This window comes from Ailuropoda melanoleuca, chromosome 15 (genome assembly GCF_002007445.2).
Source record: "Ailuropoda melanoleuca isolate Jingjing chromosome 15, ASM200744v2, whole genome shotgun sequence".
Lineage (NCBI taxonomy): Eukaryota > Metazoa > Chordata > Mammalia > Carnivora > Ursidae > Ailuropoda > Ailuropoda melanoleuca.
In genome coordinates this window covers 86306292-86327416 of record NC_048232.1, presented here as the reverse complement: position 1 = coordinate 86327416, position 21125 = coordinate 86306292, and the positions used below count along the sequence as shown (strand labels likewise).

At 51.9% G+C, this 21125-nt stretch overlaps 1 protein-coding gene across 3 annotated transcripts in view; it reads left to right on the top strand.

Moving 5' to 3' along the window:
* The window catches only part of SHISAL1 (shisa like 1), a 79706-nt gene extending 59863 nt beyond the window's left edge, over positions 1 to 19843 (top strand). For all 3 annotated transcript variants that reach the window (XM_034643710.1, XM_034643711.1, XM_034643709.1), the window contains one exon: positions 16522 to 19843. In XM_034643710.1, coding sequence (XP_034499601.1) covers position 16522 — 1 coding nt within the window. In that variant the 3' untranslated portion in view covers positions 16523 to 19843. The remainder of the gene's footprint in view (positions 1 to 16521) is intronic.
* The last annotated feature ends 1282 nt before the right edge of the window (positions 19844 to 21125 follow it).

Below are 21125 nucleotides of genomic sequence, written 5' to 3'. Positions count from 1 at the left end.
GAGGACAGGTGGAGCAGGGGTCCCAGGCATGGCGCTGTGGGGCGTGCTGTCGCTGGCTGCGGCCGGAGCCCTGGGCTGCGCACGACCGGCGAGCAAAGACATAGAAAGGTTGCACGTGCATCCTGAGGACTGGGGCGGGTCCCAGGTGGGCAGGAGCGGAGAGGGGCAGGAGGGACAGGTGTGAGCTAGGTGGACACCAGGAGGGCCCCAGGAGGGATGGTGGGCCCGGGACATATTGCCCAGGATATACATCTAGCCTTCTCCCTGGCTCTGGGGCCAGCCAGGAAAGCCGAAGTCTAGGGTGTGTGCGTGCATGAGCCGTGTGTATGCAGTGTGAGTGTAGCGGTCACGTGTGGTATATGCTGTGTGTGTAGTTGGGGGCACGTGTGGGGTGTGTGTGTGTGTGTGTGTGTATGTGGTTTGGGCTCAGTGTGTGTGTAGTACGATGTCTGTGTCCTGTGTGTGTACAGAAGTGTGTGTGTTGTATGCACGTTCACGTGCTTGGGTGTCACCCTGGCTCCAGCCTCAGCCCCTCCTGCCACCTCTATCCCAGCCCGAGGGCAGAGAAGGGGCCTGGAGCACGGGCCAGGGTATTGGAGGCAGCCCAGGGGGACAGTAATGTAAAAACAGTGTCAGGGCAGCGGTCCCCAGGAGGGAGTGCAGAGATTTGCACAGTGCTGGGGCAGGGGACCAGGAGCCGTGGACGCTCGAGGGCCAAGTATAAACAGCCCTGGAGCCAGGAGGCACATTTATCTCACAAGGATTTGCAAAATATGGACCCAAGCCTGAGCTCCCCTCCCGGCCAGGGCTGGGAACACAGAATGGCTCAGACCCCATCTCTGCCCATGAGACACGTGTCCAAGCCTGGTCACGTCGCTGGGTTCCCCACCCCAGCTCCCCTGCGAGCTCCTACTCATCCCTCAAAACCTTGCGCAGGCTGCCCTTCTCCCCGAGGCCTCCCACCCTCCTCCAGAGGTCTTCTGTCCCTGCTCCCCACTCTCATCACAGCCAGGCCCATGTGGTCTGTTACCACATCAGTGCCCCCTGGATGAGGCGAGGCCAGGACAGTCTGGGTCCTCCTACAGATCCCAGTGCCCGGAGCAGAGCCCTGGGCTGGGAGTCATGGCTGCTTGTCGGACTCCTTCCGCCACTGGCTTGCTGTTTAACCTTGGGCAGCCTCACCCCTCCCCGGGCTTTGCTTTCCTTGTAAGACGGGATGTTTCTGCAGTGTCTTTCAACTTAAAACCCCTCTGACCTTCTCTCTGGCTAATGGAGATGCTGATCGGGGACCAGAATGGATGTGGAAAGCGCTTGAAAAATTCATAACAGGAGGCAAAAGGAGAGTCTTTATTTTTGTAGAGTGGGAGGAGGTGGGGTTGTGACGGGGGCTGCGGTCAAAGAGAACATCGTCTCCAGCCCTTTGTGGCATTTAATGCAGAACGCGGCTCTCTCGTGAAAGCCATGGCATCAAATATTTACCAAAGCAGCATTAAAAATTAACCTTTAGGATGTAGATGTTTAAAGACCCCAAGAAACGTCTAGAAGTCAGGAGGGGGAGGGCCCGGGGGGAAGGCTGCATGCAGGGCTTGGATAATGAAGCTCCCCGAGCCAGGCACACTCCCCACCGACCCTCGGCCTCCGCCGCCAAAGCCGGAGCAGCCTCCAGCCCCATGACTGCGGGGCGCCCACCCGGTCGGCCCTCCTCGGCCATCAGCCCTGCCAGGCTCCCCACGGCCTGCCAGAGAAGCCAGGCCCTCAGAGCTGAGGCAGAGAGAGCTGGTGTGCTCGTGCATTTTAAGGAAAGTCGGGGTGCAGGAGTGTGGGCAGAGAGTGGCAGAAGCAGGGGGGGCAGCGCCCGCGAGACTGGCTGCAAGAATGGGGGGATGGTAAGGAAGAGGGGGGCTCCAGAGGGGATATCTGGGATCCTGGACCGAGCCGCTGGGGAAATACTGATGGGGTTGGGACCCTGGGGGCGGGTGTGGCTTTGGGTACCAGCTGCGCGGGATGTCTGTGGTTTGAGACCTGTGAGCCTCAGGGAGTGATGTTAGGGCCGCAGACAAGTTGAGAAGGACCTCAGAGGAAGGTCTAGGCTGCAGCCCAGCTTGGATTTGGCCGACGGTGCTTGCCATGGAATCCAAGGGGGTCACCTGCGGGGAGGATGAACTGTGTGGGAGCTCCTGAGGGGGAGGGAAGAACGGCAATGTAGTCGGGGGGGGAGCACCCCGAGGCAGGAGGAAACTGGGAGGCGTGGGGTCCCAGGGCTTAAAGAGGGGGTGTCCTCAGAGGACCAGGTTCAGCAGAAAGGATGTGGGGACCTGGCCTCAGATGCCAGGGCCAGATGCCCTGCCCTTTGCCCGTTGCTGCCATGCTGCCCCGTCCCTGTCCCCATCCCCCAGCGCAGTCGTGTACTGCTGGAAACACAGACACAACGTCCTATCTGTGAAATCCACAGAGAGTAGCCGACACCAGAGCAACGCCCTTCCCTCCCCCGTCCGTCTGGCCTTCCCATTCCCCGGGATGACAGCCATCTCCTTTCTCAGGGAGAGAAAGTGAGGTTTCACATTCAGTTCTTTCAAATGACACAGTGTCCTAGAAAACGCAAACTAATTCCGGTTTGTCCACAAATGAGATCTTTGTTGGGATAGCTTCTCACCTTCCTTGGCTACCCGATGAGCAGGAAATGACTGGGTACCCGGGGCGCTTCGGAGAGTAGGGCTGCCCGCCATTCCACGTGCTGTGAGCCGCATCCACACTGGCCTACGACCTGCGCCCGTGCCCACCTGCCAGTTCTCGCCTAATGCGGGGAAAGATGACATGAAGCCATGACCCAGAAGTTCAAGACGGGTCTTAGGAACGCCACTGTCAAGATGTTGGCCAAGCTGGCTCCTGCTGGAGGCTCGAGGGGGCAATCTACTCCCTTGTGCTTTGCAACTTCCAGAGGCGCCCGCGTTCCGTGGCTCGTGCCTTCAGTCGTGGCTCTGCTCTGACCTCTCTCTGTGCTCTCCTTGCCTCCTCTGCCTCCGGCCCTCCTGCGCCCCTCTTTGAAGGACCCTCGTCATGACACTGGGCCCACCTGCATAACCCAGGACGACCTGCCCATCGCGGGGTCCCCAACTTACACCAGCAGACTGTGGGAGGCCACATTCACAGCTTCTGGGGACCAGGATGGGGACCTCTTTGGGGGCGTGAATTGTGAGGGGACAACTCATTGTGCCTTTATGTCGCATCTTCCCAGCACTTGTATGACACAAGCACACCTCCTCCAGGCAGTCTCCCAAGACTGCCTCTTTCGTGGCTAGGAGCGCTGCCCTAGGGGACTCTACTCTCACTTCCGTGGGGTTGCGGTCTTACGCTATGAACACCGTTCATTCAGGACGCCTACCCCGTTGGCTCGTTGTGAGACACGGATGCTAACACCTCCACCACCCCGGGTTGCCGTGGGAATCGGTGGGAGGCGTGCTGAGAGCTCCTAGCCCCACGCCTGGCATAGAGTCAGCCATCCAAACCCCGCTATCATCGCACGGAGGGGCGCCTTGTCTGCAGCTCACCTGGCAATTAGTCATGTTGGGCCTCGTGACTCCGCTGCTTTTGTCAGCTAACTGTTATTGTCACCCACTCTGGAAGCCTTCTGGAAGCGTTCATTGTTATTCAAATTGCCAGGTGCTCCCTCTTATCTTCCCGGTGAAGTTGCAGACGCCAGCTGGGACACCCTCGTCCTCCCATCCTCCCGGTGGGCCCTCCAGCAGGGCTCCAGGCTCTGCACCTCTCCCCTCCGGGCGGCAGTGGCCCACGGCCCTGCCAGCCCCCCCACCGTCCCCAGCCCGCCAGGTCACGGCCCTGCACCAGAGCAGCCCAGGGGCTGCGCTCCCGGCTCTGCCGCTAACTAGACACCTGACCCTGGGCAAGTTCCATTACCTCCCTGAGCCTCAGTCTCCCCATCTGTACATGGGGGAAATAAAGTGCCTGCCTCGTAGGGCAGGGAGAGCTCAGGGAGACAGTGCATGGAAAGTGCTCGCACAGAAGAAATACCCAACACACATCAGCCTGGACTCCTGTCCTTATTAGAGTTGGGAAGGAGCGCCCGTGTCTGCTCTCGGAGCGCTAGGATCACGTCCAAATGCCTTCCGCCACCTCTCCAGGCACCCCCCCGCCAAGAGCACTTTGTACCCCCCACCGGAGCCTCTGAATGGCCTTGACTCAGGCTGTGCCCTCCTCCTGCACACCTTCCTCATCTTCCTGACCCTGCTCAGGCCGCAGCTCGGCACCAGCTCCCCGCGAGTTTTCCCTGAGCCCCCCTTCTGCCTCTGCCCAAGCCCTGCCCCTGGTGCCCCCAGGCACTCACCCCTGATGCAGAGTGGACCTCCCGCTCTTGTTTGGGGGTCCCCGTGTGGCTCTCCCACCAGCTCAGAGCTGTCAAGGGCAGGGCCCACACCTGACTCAAGTCTGTGCCCCCAGCACCCAACGCAGGCCTGGCAGAAGATGCCATCGCTGAGGGCTTCTGGAAGGGCCTAGTAGGAGGCGCTGGCCTTGGTACTGAGCGAGAGGGGCATTGGTGGCCTGGCCCCAGTTTCTTCCAGGCTTTTGGCAATGAGGGGCCAGGCCACCTGCAAAGTGCCTGGGAGGACTGGCAGCCCCAGGGACGGGGCACGTGGCTCTCAGCAGTAGGAGATGGCAGGACAGTTTCCTGCTCTCCTCGCGTGGCTGAGGCCTGGTTGCCACAAAAGCAGGACAGAAGCTGACATTTGCTGAAGCCTTGTTCTGAGGTATGGTGTCCCCCAGTGCAGGGGCTGCAGTGGGGTGACAGGCCTGGCGGTGTCCTGATGGGCCAAATCAGAGCTGTCAGCTGCCCAGGGGGTGTCCACAGTGGTGAAAGTCCCTGTTGGCCAGTGATGAGGATGGCCCCACATGCCTGGAGTGGCATCAGGTGGGTTCTGAGGTCCAGAAAGGTTAAGTGACTTACCCAGGGTCACACAGCTTGCAAGGGGTACGGCCGAGATCTGAACCCAGGCCTGCCCCAAGGCCAGTGGCTATGACCGCCCCAGGCCCTCTACAGTGCCGTGTGGTACCGACTATCACAAAGACACGCTGTGTGGACGGCGTGCCCTGTGAGCAAGGTCTTGAAGGACAAGTAGGAGTTTGCCAAGTAGAGAAAGGGGAGGTGTTCCCAGCGTGTGGGAGCACATTGGGGAATTCTGGAGAGTCCTTCGAGGTGCAGACCATAAATGTAGCAACAGTAATAGGAATCTGGTGGAAAGAGGCCCCAAGTGTCCAACTAAGGCATCATAACTTTCCCCTTGAAGAAACCATGGCCAATTTTTTTAACGTTATTGATTTCGAAATATTTCATTCTGTATAATAGAATATACGTAAAATGTATATATGAGGCATAAAAAATAGTGAACACCATGTTCCCACTGCCCAGCCTGTGAAACAGAGATGTCAAGAGGCCCTCAGCATGCCCCGCCCCTACACACACACACACACACACACACACACACACACACCGTTCCACCAGCCTGGATTTCATGCTTCCTATCCGCACATATCTCCCTCTGGGCAGTGACCGGAGTAGATTTTGCTCTCAAGAGAAAGGGCTTCAGGGAAATACAGAAGCTGGCCTTGTCATGGGGCCCAGAAGCAGGGACAGTCTCATGGAGGCCTTGGCCAAGGTCAAGGGTGGTGCTGTGTCCCCTCAGAGAAAGGAGAACCTCATTTCCACGTCAGCCTAGAAGAGCAAAGACGAGGGAGATGGCACGTTGCTACTGGCTCCATGTCTCAGAAGGGCCACTGGAGGCAGGGAGGACCAGGCTGGGAACGATGGAGAGATTTGGTCCACATTATAAAAGTTTTCCAGCTAACTGAACAGTTAAAAGGGCAATGGGCTACGAGGTAATGAGCTCCCTGTCCCTAGGAGAACCCAAGCAAAGTCTAGACAATCACCTAGACTTCCTCTGCAAGCTTTGTCTGACTTTCTTCTTCTCTTACCCCTGGGGCTTCTTCTGTCTCAGCATTTTCCTACCTGATGCCACCATCTACCCCTCCAGGTGGGGTCCCCAAGGCCAGAGTCTTAATCACCTACTCCATGCTCCCACCTAAGTTCCTGGGGCTGGGATAGAGCAGGAAACATAGCACCAGATAAGCCCTGCTCTCATGGAACAGATGGGGTTGTGGGAATATGGACAGTCCTCAAATGGAGGAGACAGCACATCAGCCCTTGAGGAGTGTGGCAGTGAGCAGCAAGCAGGGCATTGGGGTGCAGGGGGGTCAGGAAGACCTCCTTAAAGAGCCATCCGTACCAAGACCTGAGGTTGCTGAGAGAATGAGCCGTGCACAGATGCCTAGGCAGAGGGAAGAGCAAGTGCAAAGGCCCTGAGGCAGGAGCACCAGGAATGTTGGAGGAACCACAAAGAGGCCCATGTGGCTGGAGAGGAAGACAAAGGGGCATGACAGAGACCATGTCAGACAAGTACGAGGGGGCAGCATGGAGAGTCACCAGAGCTTTGGTAATAAGAAGCCATTAGAGAGTTTCAAGCAGAAAAGATTTCATATATATTTTTAAAATAAATGAAAAGCACAGAGAACTCTGGCTTCAGTGTTGAGAATACACTGTAGGGAGGTGAGGGCAGAGAAATCACTTAAGAGTATTGAAATCCTCGAGGACCGTGGCTTGGACCATGGTGGAAGTGGTCACTCTGTGTGGATTTTGAATGCATGAGATTGGCTGATGGGTTGGGCCTGGGCATGAGAGGAAAGGAGTCAAGGACAGCTCCCATTCCTTTGACCTGAGCTACTGGAAGGATGGAGCTGCCGTCAGCCGAGAGGGGGACTGAGGAGGAGCGGGTTTAGAAGGTAGCATAGGAGTTCGGTTTGGGATGTGTCAAGAATGAGATGCCTGCTAGGCACGCGAGGCAGGTATCCAGGGGTGGTTGGGTATTCGAGACTACAGTTCAGGGAAGAGTCCTCAGCACTTAGACGGGATTAAAGTCACAAACCGTGACGACAGCTGGGACAGAGACTGGAGAATGGGAGGCGTGTGAGCATGGTGCGTTGGGGCAGCCGACAGACTGCCCTCCTGGACAGCTGCTTGGGCCTTTCTGATATCTGTATCCTTCACGTATGGGGAGCCGTCACTTTTGCACTCAGTTCCCTACGGACGGACGTGTCCCTGAGCCTGTGCTCTGCTATTGCGTATGAACGAGCTTGTACATACTTTGCCCTTGTGCGCATATTTGGAGGATAATTTTTAAGTGGAATTGCTGGGTCAGAGGGCACGTGCATCTGTAACTTTGTTGCACATCACACTGCCTTCCAGTAATGACCTTGATGTCCCTCCTACCAGCAGTGAAGCAAAGGCTTTCCACGCCCCCTCCCCTGCCATAATCCGGCAGACGCATGGAGCGCTCAACCTTCTTGATCCTTGCCAGTGTGATGAGCGAAGGGTGTGGAAGTGTCCTGCTGTTTGTGCTCCGGAATGCTGTCTCATTATGGCTTTAATTTGCATCGCTCTTATTTTAGACTTTGGATTTGCGATTTGACAGTTTTTCTTCTTGGCAATTGGTCTGTTTAGATTCTCTCCTCCTGGATCCTTTGGGTAATTTCTGTTTTGTTGGAAATTCCCTCATTTTGTCGAGGTTTTCCGATTTAGTTGGACAGAGCTGAGTGGGTGGGATCCCTTGCTCTTATCTCAGTATGTCTGGTCACCTCGTTTTACCGAGCACCTGCCCTGCGTCCAGCATCATTGTTGGCCCTGGGGATCGGGCGATGCACCGAAAACGATGAAAAGCACTACTCTTATGGACAGATGATTTACAACACGTATATAAAATCAATGGGACTGTTAGAATGTTGTAAGTGCTAGAGAGAAAAACAATATGAGAACAGGGAAGGAGCTTGAGAAAGAGCGTGACTTGATAGGGTAGACACAGAGGGGCTCTATTTCACAGAGGGAAGAATCATGTATTTATCTGGGAGAAGAGATGGGTGCAGGTGGCGCGTTAGTCTGGGTCCTCCAGAAACACAGAACCCATGGGCAGATGTAGACACTGATACACTGTAGATACTGATATAGAAATGCTGTAGCTGTAGATAGAGACACGCGTAGGTATAGAGACACGTAGATAGAGATTTAGACACGCTATATATAGAGACACACTGTAGATACAGACATGCTGTAGATAGAGACACACCGTAGATATGGATACACCGTAGATACAGACATGCTGTAGACAGAGACACACCGTAGATATGGATACCGTAGATGCAGACATGCTGTAGAAAGAGACACACCGTAGAAATGGATACACCATAGATACAGACATGCTGTAGATAGAGACACACCGTAGATATGGATACACCATAGATACAGACATGGTATAGATAGAGACACACCGTATATATGGATACACCGGAGATACAGACATGCTGTAGATAGAGACACACCGTAGATGTGGATACATCGTAGATACAGACATGCTGTAGATAGAGACACACCGTATATATGGATACACCGTAGATACAGACATGCTGTAGATAGAGACACACCGTAGATATGGATACACTGTAGACGCAGACATGCTGTAGATAGAGACACACCGTAGATATGGATACACCGTAGATACAGATATGCTGTAGATAGAGACACACCATAGATCCAGTCATGCTGTGGATAGAGACACACCGTAGATACAGACATGCTGTAGATAGAGACACATCGTAGATATGGATACACCGTAGATGCAGACATGCTGTAGATAGAGACACACCGTAGATATGGATACACCGTAGACAACATGCTGTGGATAGAGACACACCGTAGATATGGATACACCGTAGATACAGACATGCTGTAGATAGAGACACACCGTAGATATGGATACACCGTAGATACAGACATGCTGTAGGTAGAGACACACCGTAGATATGGATACACCGTAGATACAGACATGCTGTAGATAGAGACACACCGTAGATATGGATACACCGTAGATACAGACATGCTGTAGATAGAGACACACCGTAGATATGGATACACCGTAGATACAGACATGCTGTAGATAGAGACACACCGTAGATATGGATACACCGTAGATACAGACATGCTGTAGATAGAGACACACCGTAGATATGGATACACCGTAGATACAGACATGCTGTAGATAGAGACACACCGTAGATATGGATACACCGTAGATACAGACATGCTGTAGATAGAGACACACCGTAGATATGGATACACCGTAGATACAGACATGCTGTAGATAGAGACACACCGTAGATATGGATACACCGTAGATACAGACATGCTGTAGATAGAGACACACCGTAGATATGGATACACCGTAGATACAGACATGCTGTAGATAGAGACACACCGTAGATATGGATACACCGTAGATACAGACATGCTGTAGATAGAGACACACCGTAGATATGGATACACCGTAGATACAGACATGCTGTAGATAGAGACACACCGTAGATATGGATACACCGTAGATACAGACATGCTGTAGATAGAGACACACCGTAGATATGGATACACCGTAGATACAGACATGCTGTAGATAGAGACACACCGTAGATATGGATACACCGTAGATACAGACATGCTGTAGATAGAGACACACCGTAGATATGGATACACCGTAGATACAGACATGCTGTAGATAGAGACACACCGTAGATATGGATACACCGTAGATACAGACATGCTGTAGATAGAGACACACCGTAGATATGGATACACCGTAGATACAGACATGCTGTAGATAGAGACACACCGTAGATATGGATACACCGTAGATACAGACATGCTGTAGATAGAGACACACCGTAGATATGGATACACCGTAGATGCAGACATGCTGTAGATAGAGACACACCGTCGATACAGACATGCTGTAGATAGAGACACACCGTAAATATGGATACACCGTAGATGCAGACATGCTTAGATAGAGACACACCGTAGATGTGGATACACCGTAGATACAGACATGCTGTAGATAGAGACACACCGTAGATATGGATACACCGTAGATACAGACATGCTGTAGATAGAGACACACCGTAGATATGGATACACCGTAGATGCAGACATGCTGTGGATAGAGACACACCGTAGATGTGGATACACCGTAGATGCAGACATGCTGTGGATAGAGACACACCGTAGATGTGGATACACCATAGTTGCAGACATGCTGTAGATAGAGACACACCGTAGATGTGGATACACCGTAGATACAGACACGCTGTAGATAGAGACACACCGGAGCTGTGGATACACCGTAGATACAGACATGCTGTAGATAGAGACACACCGTAGATATGGATACTCCGTAGATACAGACATGCTGTAGATAGAGACACACCGTAGATATGGATACACCGTAGATACAGACATGCTGTAGATAGAGACACACCGTAGATACAGACATGCTGTGGGTAGAGACACATCATAGATACAGACATGCTGTAGTTAGAGACACACTGTAGATATGGATACACCGTAGATACAGACATGCTGTAGATAGAGACACACCGTAGATATGGATACACCATAGATGCAGACATGCTGTGGATAGAGACACACCATAGATATTGATACACTGTAGATGCAGACACGCTGTAGATAGAGACACACCGTAGATGTGGATACACCGTAGATGCAGATATGCTGTAGATAGAGACACACCGTAGATATGGATACACCGGTAGATAGAGACACACCATAGATATGGATACACCGTAGATACAGACATGCTGTAGATAGAGACACTCTGTAGATATAGATACACCTTAGATACAGACATGCTGTAGATATAGACACACCGTAGATATGGATACCCCGTAGATACAGACATGCTGTAGATAGAGACACACCGTAGATATAGATACTCTGTAGATAAAGTTAGAGTTACACTAGATATAGATTCACTGTCGATATACACAATGCTATAGTTACAGATACAAACATGCTGTAGATACAGATACAGGCGGGAGATACAGACACGCTCTAGATATAGACACAGATATGCTGTAGATATAGAGACGCCATAGATATAGACAAGCTGTAGACTATGGACACACTGTAGCTATAGATACGCTATAGATATAGACATGCTGCCGATATAGACAAGCTGTAGGTATCAATACAGACATGCCGTAGATAGAGACAGACACACCTTAGATATGGATACACTGTCGATATAGATAGAGACAGGCTCCAGATATAGACACAGATACGCTGTAGATACACACACCCTGGAGATATGGTTAGCTATATAGCTATCGACACCCTGTAGATTCAGGTGTAACTGCATAAAGAGGTTTCCTACAAGGAATTGGCTCGTGCAGTCTTGAGCAGTCAATGCTCTGCAGCTGGCAGGCTACAGAACAGGAGGGCTGATGCTGTGAGTGCCAGGATGGGTCCAAGTGTGAAGGCAAGAGATTGATGTCCCAGTCGGAAGACAGCCAGGCAAAGAAGGAGCTCTCCCCTAGTCCATCTTTGCATTCTATTCAGGCTTTCGGTGGACTGGGAAGGGCTGTCTGCTTCACACAGTCAGCTGACTCACATGTGAGCCTCGCCCGGAAACACCTTCCCAGACACACTTGGAATCATATTTGACCAGATATCTGGCCCCACCCCACTGGCCCAGTCAAGCTGACCCATAAAATGAGCCATCAGGGATGGAGTGGAGTGAATAAAAGAGAGAAGACAGGGACTTGACTAGAGAAGATGGACAGGAAAGTTTTGGCTTCTGCTCTGATGGGACGAGGGCCACTGAGGGTTTTGAGCTGGGTAGTGCCATAATCTGACTCAGGTTTTCACAGGATCCCTCTGGCTGCCAAGGAAGCCCCTGCAGGAACCATGTGGGCTGGGCCTGTGGTGGGAGAAGGGGGTACAGGAAGCAGCTAATGGATTGGAGTGGACTTGGAGAGGAAGAGGGGGTCCAGAGATGGCCCTGGGGCTCTGATGGGAGTGACTGGAAGGATGGACTTGTATGTAGTGAGGTCAGGACGATCATGGGAATGTTGACTGGGGAAGAGATCTGGGTTTCAGTTCCGAGAAGGTTAAGCTTTTGACATGTGGCAAATCTCCCGTTGTTGATGTCAAGTGAATAGTGTGGAGATAATGTGAGAGCTTGAGGCCAGAGAGTCATCAAGGTGTAGAGTGTTTGAGTCCCTGGGAGGAGAGGAGCTCCTCAGGAGTGAGTGGAGATGGAGAGGAGAGGACAGGAGACGGGAAGGTGGGGAGGGACCCAGGGAGAAGCTGAGCAGTGGCGGCCAGAGAAGCAGAAGGAGAACCAGGAGAGGGTCCGGAGTGTCCCAGAGGCAGGAGGGGCGATTCCCTGGGTCAACACTGCCCAGAGGGCAAGTAAGAAAAGGACTGAGAATTGACCACTGAATTTAGCAACACAGAGGCCTTTGGCGATCTTGACCAGGGCAAATTCTACAGAATAGCTCAGGCAAAAGCCTGTTTGGAGGAAAAAGGGACAGTGGAGGAGTACAAATGGAAAACAGATACATAGGTAATTGCCATGTGGTCGCTCCCTCCTTCCGCCTCTAGATTACCGACAGCTACCGGTTCATTGTTTTTCAAAGACCAGAAATTGGATTTATTTATTCCTTCCTTCCCTTGTTTTTAACTTCGTTTCAGTTTTAATTTATCAGTTGCTTTCCTATGCCTTCTTTGAATGTATTTGGCCTTTTCTAACTTTCTGAGTTGGATAGTTAATTCATGTTCCATTTATTAATATCAATATTTAAAGCTATAAATTTTCCTCCAAGCATTGCCTGAGCATCCCACAGGTTCTGAGATATGATATTTTTATTATTATTTACATATTCTGAAAGTTTAGTTTTGTGGCTTTCTCTTTGACTCACAAGTTCTTTTAGAGTTTTTTAAACTTCTTGGTGGTAGAGTTTGTTTTGTTTTGTGGTTTTCATTATAAATATTTTCAAATTGTAGTCTATCGTGATCAGAGAATGTTATCTGATTTTTAAATTTTGGAATTTACTTTCTTTGTGGCCTGATAGTCACTTTCTGTGTGTTCTTTTTCAAGAACATTTGAATAGAAAGTTAGTTCTGTTTAATGCACACACACACACGCACACAAGCACACACGCACATGTGCATGCACACACATATGTGCACACACGCACACACACATACACACATGCACATGTGTGTCCACACACATATGTGCGTGTACACACACACACACACACACAATGTTATTAATTAGGTATTTGGCCCCCTATCTTTGTATTTATGTTTTTGTCAACCTAATCTGTAATGGACTGAGAGGTTACTTAAAATGCACAAATACTAGCATACTCTGTGTTTTTCTTCCTACATTTATTCCCGGCAGTCCTTGCTCCGTAATGCAGAGGCTATGTTATTTGGTGCATAGTCATTCATTACTTTGACATCCTCGTGGTGACTCTCATCCTGATCCCTTCTTTTTCTCATTCAATATTTCCTGCCCTGACTTCAGCTTTATCTAATATTCGGATCAAGACCCCTGGTTTCTCTTGGGTTGCATTTGTTTGTAATGTTTCTGCCCATCCTTTTCTTTTTTTTTAATTGTGGTAAAACACATCACATAGAACTCACCACTGTAACCATTTGAAGTGTTCGGTTCAGTGGCATCAAGCACATTGACGGTGTTGAACCACCATCCCCCGGGGGTATTTTCATCAACCGTCCATCCTTTTCGTGAAACCTGTGTGGCTCCTTCTACCTTCAGCAGATCTTGTTTGTAATCTGGTCTGAGGGTCCTTTTCTTTATTTTAAGCCGGCGTGAATGGCCCATTACATTTACCGACGCGGCAGATACATTTGGTGTTACTTTTGTCATGGTTTGTGATATGCTTTTTGCTTTTATAGCTTTTGTGGGGGTTGTCAATTTCCACCATATGGTCTCTGTTTTCTTTGTTTTATTTTTTGTGTATATGTCTTCTGACAATTTGCAAAGCTGTGTTTTTGATCCTGTGGTTATCTTTATAATTCTACTGTGCTATGATACCCTTAATTCTCTATTTCCTTAGACAGTGTTTATTTTCTCCCTACATATGAAGAATGTCCAAATTAGAATATTTCTATTTTCCTTCCCCTTCTCTCCCTTCCACCAAATGACTTTAGTTGATTGTATTTTATGGTTTTTTTCCTGTTTACTATTGTACCTCTAATTTTACTTAAACCTCTGAATGATTCTTGAGACCCCTAAATATAAGTGATGAAGACATAGTTTACATAAATTCCCTCCCCTCTTCTCACCTGTACCCTCCCATCTATTGTTATTAACCCTGGTTCCCTGTTTTCTCTTTTATTCTTGCCTATGATAGTCCCAATCCTTGGATTTGTTTCAGACGGTCCTACAGTTCACTAGATTCTCACTGCTGGTGCCCTTGCCACACTCACCCCATTTGGGCTTGGTTATCCCAAGTGTGTCCTCTAGTAATTTATATAAGCAGGACTCACAGGAACTATATTTCAAAAATAGGTTCAGAAGGTGTTTCCGTTGATGTTAAACTTGAAAGATGGTCCATCTGGGTTTTATTTATTATTATTTTTTTATTTTAAAGATTTTATTCATTTATTTGACAGAGATAGAAACAGCCAGCGAGAGAGGGAACACAAGCAGGGGGAGTGGGAGAGGAAGAAGCAGGCTCATAGCAGAGGAGCCTGATGTGGGGCTCGATCCCATAACGCCAGGATCACGCCCTGAGCCAAAGGCAGGCGCTTAACCGCTGTGCCACCCAGGCGCCCCTCCATCTGGGTTTTAAATTCTTGGTTCATTCATTCGTTCAACAAATATTGATGAAGCTATGTTCCAGACCCTGGCAATGCAGGTGTGAACATGACACACAGCCACTTTGGCCCTGTTGTAGCTTACTTTCTAGGTGGGGGAGACAAACAATAAATTAGACCAGTAAGAAAAACCTGTGGTGTGCTGCATAGAGATGGATGCTGTGGAGAAAGATAGAGCAGGTGGTGGGGGATCACTGGCCCTGGCTTTGTTCTGGGAAGCCCTGGAGAAGGCTCTATGGAATCGCAACCCTGAGCCCACGCACACTCTCCTGCTGGTGTAGAACGGGGAGGTTGGCTCTGCTTCTTGGACTGTAACCTGCTCCGGAAAGATGGGCTGTGCTGGCTTTGTCAGAGCCCCTCCCTCAACTCCCCCCTACCTCCCGCCCCTCCTAACATGCACCAGAGCTTGGTTGAAGATGGTTTATCAGTAAAAAGCTATAATCAGATGCAAGTGGAAGTCCAGCTGCACTGATATGGAGGGGAGCGGTCAGGGGTCACCCCCAGAACCAGGTTTCTCCCTGCTTTCCACTTCACCTGCGTTAGTGAGTGTCCCTCCTTCTCAGGCTTTTATCTGGATTCGTGTCCCCTTCCCAGGGGACTTCCACTTACACAGGACTGGGTCATGGAACCACCCCCTCTGCAAGAAAGCCTGGAGAGGTAAGTATTTGTGACTGAGCAGTTGCCCTTATAATTGGATATAGGACTGGGGATTCACAGTGCCATCTCGACTCTGCCAGTCAATGATGTAAGTGCCCCCATGAGCCAGTGTTTACCCTCCTGACCCTGCCCCAAGGGTCTCCTTGCCCGTCCCTATGCCAGGAGCACCCTGGTTTCCATTCTATGGCTTTGTAGGATATGGTCACATCCAGTGATGTGATTCCAAGATTCATAATGGTTTTTATTATAATTATGAATGGTATCTGTGCCTGTTCTTTATATTTTCTAGGGTTTTTAAAAAGATTTTATGTATTTGAGAGAGAGAGCATGAGTGGGGGGAAGGGGCAGAGGAAAAGGGACAAGCAGACTCCCTGCTGAGCACAAAGCCTATAGCAGGTTCAGTCCCAGAACCATAAGATCATGACCTGAGCCAAAGTCAGACGCTTAACCAACAGAGCCACCCATGAGCCTCAGTATTTTCTGGATTTTTATAGCAAGGGTGACAATATAGTTTATCATCCAAATCAAAGCACTTATTAGCATGAAAGGGGAATAATATTAAAAATTATGTCAGAACAACAGGTTTAACTGGGATGACCCACACTAAGACACATAATCACTCTGGTAATTGTTGACATAGATGAACACTGTTGGGTTTTCTAAGTTAATCTGATTATCTCATGGATTGAAGATCATATCTCTGCACTCCGTGCTAATAATTAGCCTGTTGATTCTCTTGGATTTTCCGTTTACATTATCTGCCATTAACTGTAATTCAGATTCTTTTATTCCACACCTAAGACATAATGTTTTTTTTTCTTGTCTTGTTACATGGGCCGTGAGTGCTGGTACTGAATGGAGCCGTAGTGGTGTCAGCCTTGCTTGTCTTGTTTCCAGTCTTAAAGTCAAATAGTTTTCAGTATCCAGAAGTCGTGCACTCAGAGAAAGCCTGGCTTCTCTGGGCGCTGAGGCCCAAGAGAAACGTCCTCAGTGGATCCCCATGGAGGAGACGCCGTGTGATATTTTGTTTCCTTCTGCTTCCCCAGAAAACCCTTTTGCCGTGCCTCAGGATGGGGGAGGCGAGACCCGAAGCACCCGGCACAGCCTCCAAGAAGAACAACTTCAACAGAGACCCCAAGGAGAGCCAAGGTGGCCGCGGCGGTGGCAGAGGAGGAAATGCCACCTGTGCCCACAACCCCCTTCCACGGACTTCTAAGATTAGGAGCAAACTCAGGGGTGGGGGCCAGGGGTTGTAAGGGAGGGGGTCTTGAGCCACCCGTCCGCAAGCAATAGTCCCATTCTGGGCTGGTGGCTTCTGAGAGGTGACGCCATTGTGGACTCAGGATGACAAGCACCAAGCTGTTCCGGCTAATTCAAGCCACAGGGATTAGGCCTGTGCATCGTACCTGTGGGCCCCTTGCCTCCGCTCCCTCCAGTTGTGGCCTGTGGGCCTATCCGTGTCAGAATACTGAATGTGAGTGTGTGTGTGTGTACGTGCACACGTGTGCGTGCATGTGCGTGGGATTTGGCGTGTTCTTTTTGTTGTTTGTTTGGTTGGTTGGTTTCTATTGGAGTCCCCCCGAGTCCTCTAATGGGCACAGGTCACCAGTGGTGGGGGCCCTGGTCAGCATCCCCATTCAAACTTCTTGCTGTAGCTGGCAGCCGTGAACCCACTGGAGTCACTGAGCGTGAAGCATGGCCCCGCTATGTCTCAGAGGGCACTGGGGACTTGAAAATGCTGGTGAGGGTTTGTTCTTATGGAATTTGCTCCTATAATAATGTAATAATAGGAGATGATGCATCTTGGGCCATCCACGGAACAGGCACTGGGCTGCATGTTTCCACATGCTCCCCCTCTCACCGCCTGGGAGGGGGGGTGTGGTGAGCCCCCTGCAGAAACGGCTCTGAGCAGGGAAAGTGCCCAGGGTCACACAGCCAGGAGGAGACCAGCCCCTCTGTTTGATCTTAGGGGTGTAGGAACCCAAAGTCCACACTCCCCAGCCCAGGGGACCCCCAGCACAATCCTGGGACATCTCCCCACTGGCTTCTCAGTGGACTGACTGTTGCCCCAAGTTCTCCACCATCACTGCCCTGACACCCTCATCCACACAGCACATTCTGGTTAAGCACCTGCTGTGTGTCAGACCCCAGGTTGGGCAGTGATGGGGGCTGGCCATGAGTCAGGCAGGCCTTGTCCCTGCCCTGGAGGGGGACCACCATCTGGTGGGATAGACAGACACACAGATCTGTGCTGAACACAGTGATGAGGGCTGTGGAAGCCCCAAGGGAAGTTTCTAGAAACCATTCCACTTTAGACTTCCACGTAAACCTGGATGCCTATAACATCTGTCCCCAGAGCTCTCCACCACCGCCCACCCTGCTGGCCCAGGGCACACACATGGAAGGGCATTGCCCGGGAAATGTTCACATAAATCCCCAAGGACCACACTGCCAGTGTAGGCACACTCCTTCCCTTCGTGTTAGTGATAACCTGATCTCCCGCAGCTCTTGGCGTGATAGACCCGGCTCAGCAAGCGTGTGTCCCTCTGACGGCGTGTCCTCACTTAGCCAGACCCGGTTCTCTGCGCACACGCTGTCTGCCCTCCACACACAGCAGAGAACCGGGAGGCCCCTGCACGTGGTGCTGGTCGGCTAGCTGGGGAGAGAGGACAGGGGAGAAGCGAATTGTGAACGAGGACGGTAGCAACAGCAGTGAGCGCTGGGCCGAGAACTCAGTCAGAACAGTCTGTTAGGGTCTTGTCTAGGTTGGGCCATCTGGGATTCCCTTTCTGAGTGGGTGACACTTAAGCCCAGGTCTGAATGCTAAGCGAGAGCCAGCCCTGGGCATTAAAGATAGGGGAGAACAGCCCAGTACAAAAGCCCTCAGGCAGCAGCACGCTTGACGGTCTCAAAGAACCAAAGAAACCCAGGACAGCTGGGACGCAGAGGGAGGGCACAAGGGGTGGAGGGCGCGGGAGTCCAGGCTCTGCAAGGCCGCACAGACACAACACCCCATCTTTGATAAAGCATTTTCCGGGCTACCAGGCTCTCCATCCCCTCAACAGCTCCATAAGGAAAGGACTCTCCCCATTTTGTGGACTAGGAACCTGAGACCCAGATGGGACCAGTGACCTGCCCAAGCTCCCCAGGCAGGCTGTGGCCGACCAGATCCACAGTTTCCATGCATCTCCCCAGGAAGGGGTGCCCAAGTCTATGGCTTGGTGGAGGCAAAGTGGGAAAGCTTTACTTGGGGTCTTGAGTAGGGGCGGGCATGTCTTCCTTTCCCCGGACGCTGTGGGGAGCCTTGGAGAGGGGCTCAGCAGCCACCCTGCCCAGGGGGATCCACCCTCCCCTGCATCCAATGTGTGGGGCCTCGGGAATCAGGGGGACCTGAGGGTTGGGAGAAGGGGAGGGGGGCACAAGACCCGGATTCTGACATCAGCTCTGCATTAAGAGCAGTGTGACCTTGGGCCAGTCCTGTGCCTTTTCTGCCCTCAGTTTCCCCCTCGGTAAGAGGAAGGAATCAGACCAGGTATTAGGATGCTGGCATCTCTGGCTTCCTGTGGTCCTGGGTGGCGCTCACACAGCTGCTCACACAGAGCTGCTCCCTCTGGCAGGTAGGAGCTGGCCACCTTGCCTCCCGGCCTGGAAGCCTGAGCCAGAGGCTGCCCTCGCCTAGACCATCCAGGGCTAGGACCCACCTGATTGCAGCCCCGAGAGTGACAACTTACAGGACTCCGTTTCTGGCCCCTGCCAGCACTCTTTTTGGGCGTGACTGGTAACCCTGTGGGGCTTGGGATGGAACATTCCGTTGGAATGGAGGCCTCCCACGTGTAGCTCAGCGGACGTCACAGACGTAGCCGGCCAGTGCGGGCACCGCCCCTTCCTCGCTCCTCTCCAAGCCTGTGTGCCACCTGGCAGGTGAGGGGGGGCATGGGAGGGAGGGAACAACAGTCACTGCCTCACAGTAGCTGAGGAGTGAGACGGGGTGCCGGGTGGGAGCGCCCCGAGTGGAGAGCACAGCTGCAGGGAAGGCACGTGTGCACAGGGCCATCCCTCCCAGTGTCCAGGGCGCCCCAAAACTCCACAGAAGCCCGGCTCGTCCCAGTGAAGACCTGCCCCCCCCACTGTGGCAGGCCACCGTGCCAATCGGTAGCGTGTCCCCGAGAATAAGACACAGGGTAGTGACAAGTCCAAGGCAAGATTTCCAGTTAGTGTTTTTTAGTGACTCCCAAACCCGGTTTTTCAAGCTGCCTATGTTTACTTTCTACTGTGAGCTTCTGGCTATCACCACGTAATTTGTAACAATAGTAATAATCATAGTACAAAGAGAAAAATAAAAAGCAGAGAAAGAGGAAGACAACATACCTTACCGAGGAATTTGTACCCGACACCGGTCTGTGTCCTGCCTTCTGGTTGTAAGGACCTCTTCCCACTGGGAACGGTGTGTCACAGACGGGCAGCCTACGCGTTCCCTCTCGCCTGTGTATGGTGTGATCCGTGAGTTTTGGAATCGATTCAGAACCAATCCCCGGTGGCACCCTCAGGCCCTCTGCCCTCCCCATAACCTCTGAAGTCGCACTGAGCCCCAGTCTGGGCTCAGCCTGTCCCTGCAGCCAGGCCCGGGGCTGCCAGCTACCAGAGGGGGCGTCTGACCCTGACCAGGACCAGTATGAGACAGGCCTTCATCGAAAACACACGCACGTGCACGCACACGCACACATGCACTGGAACACGCATGCACACACACACACGTACACACATGAGCACATGCAGGTGGACCCAGGCCCTCTTGCGGTCTCTGATACTTTAGAAAAATAGGCGGGCCACTAGCGAGGGTGGGTGGTCTTTCCCTTCATCGTCCAAAACAGGCTTCAGGCAGAAAGGAGGGCTGGGGTGGGGGGGGGCTCAGGGACAACATGGTCAGGAATGGGGCATAACAGCCTTCTGCTTCGAGACGCTTCCCCACTCACCATCAAATCCAAAGCCCTCTTTCGATCATTTCAGTCACAGCGAGACTGTGGGTGTGGCCATGCCTGGCACCGCCTCCCACACCCCCCCCACCCAGACCCTGGTCCACACCAGGTCCAGATCCCGACCCTCCCCCGTCTCTCCAGCCCAGGCTCTGTCCACTGGCTCCTCTGGCACCCCGTCCACTGTGTCTACTAGAGGCTAGTAGAGCCCCCCACAATCCAAATTCACATGATAGCCCCAAGGGGAGTTACTGGGGACATTCTTGTCAGTGTCAAGCGGCAGCCTTGTCATCAGAGAGAGACGTCTATGCCTCTCCGTCCCTGTCGTCTGCTGTGGGAACCCGAGGTTGGAATAATGGAAGTGACTTTCAGGAATTCTTGACCTTACTGCTTACCTGGTGAGTATCAGATGGTGTCTACCTGGTCCCCACCAACCATCTGTGAGGTCAGAGGGGCAGCCAGCCCCCCAGTGAGTGGTGACACCATGCTTACTGCCACCTGCAGCCCCAGAGCCCATCACCAGCCCAGGCTGGGGCGATGCCCCGTACCCTCCAGAACACAGACACCACTCACCTGCTGTGTGACCGACACCCCACGAGGCTCCAGCCCGCCTTGCCGCACGCACAGCCCCAGATGGCCATCAAGGGACCGATACAACCTTGGGATCTGTGACCTGA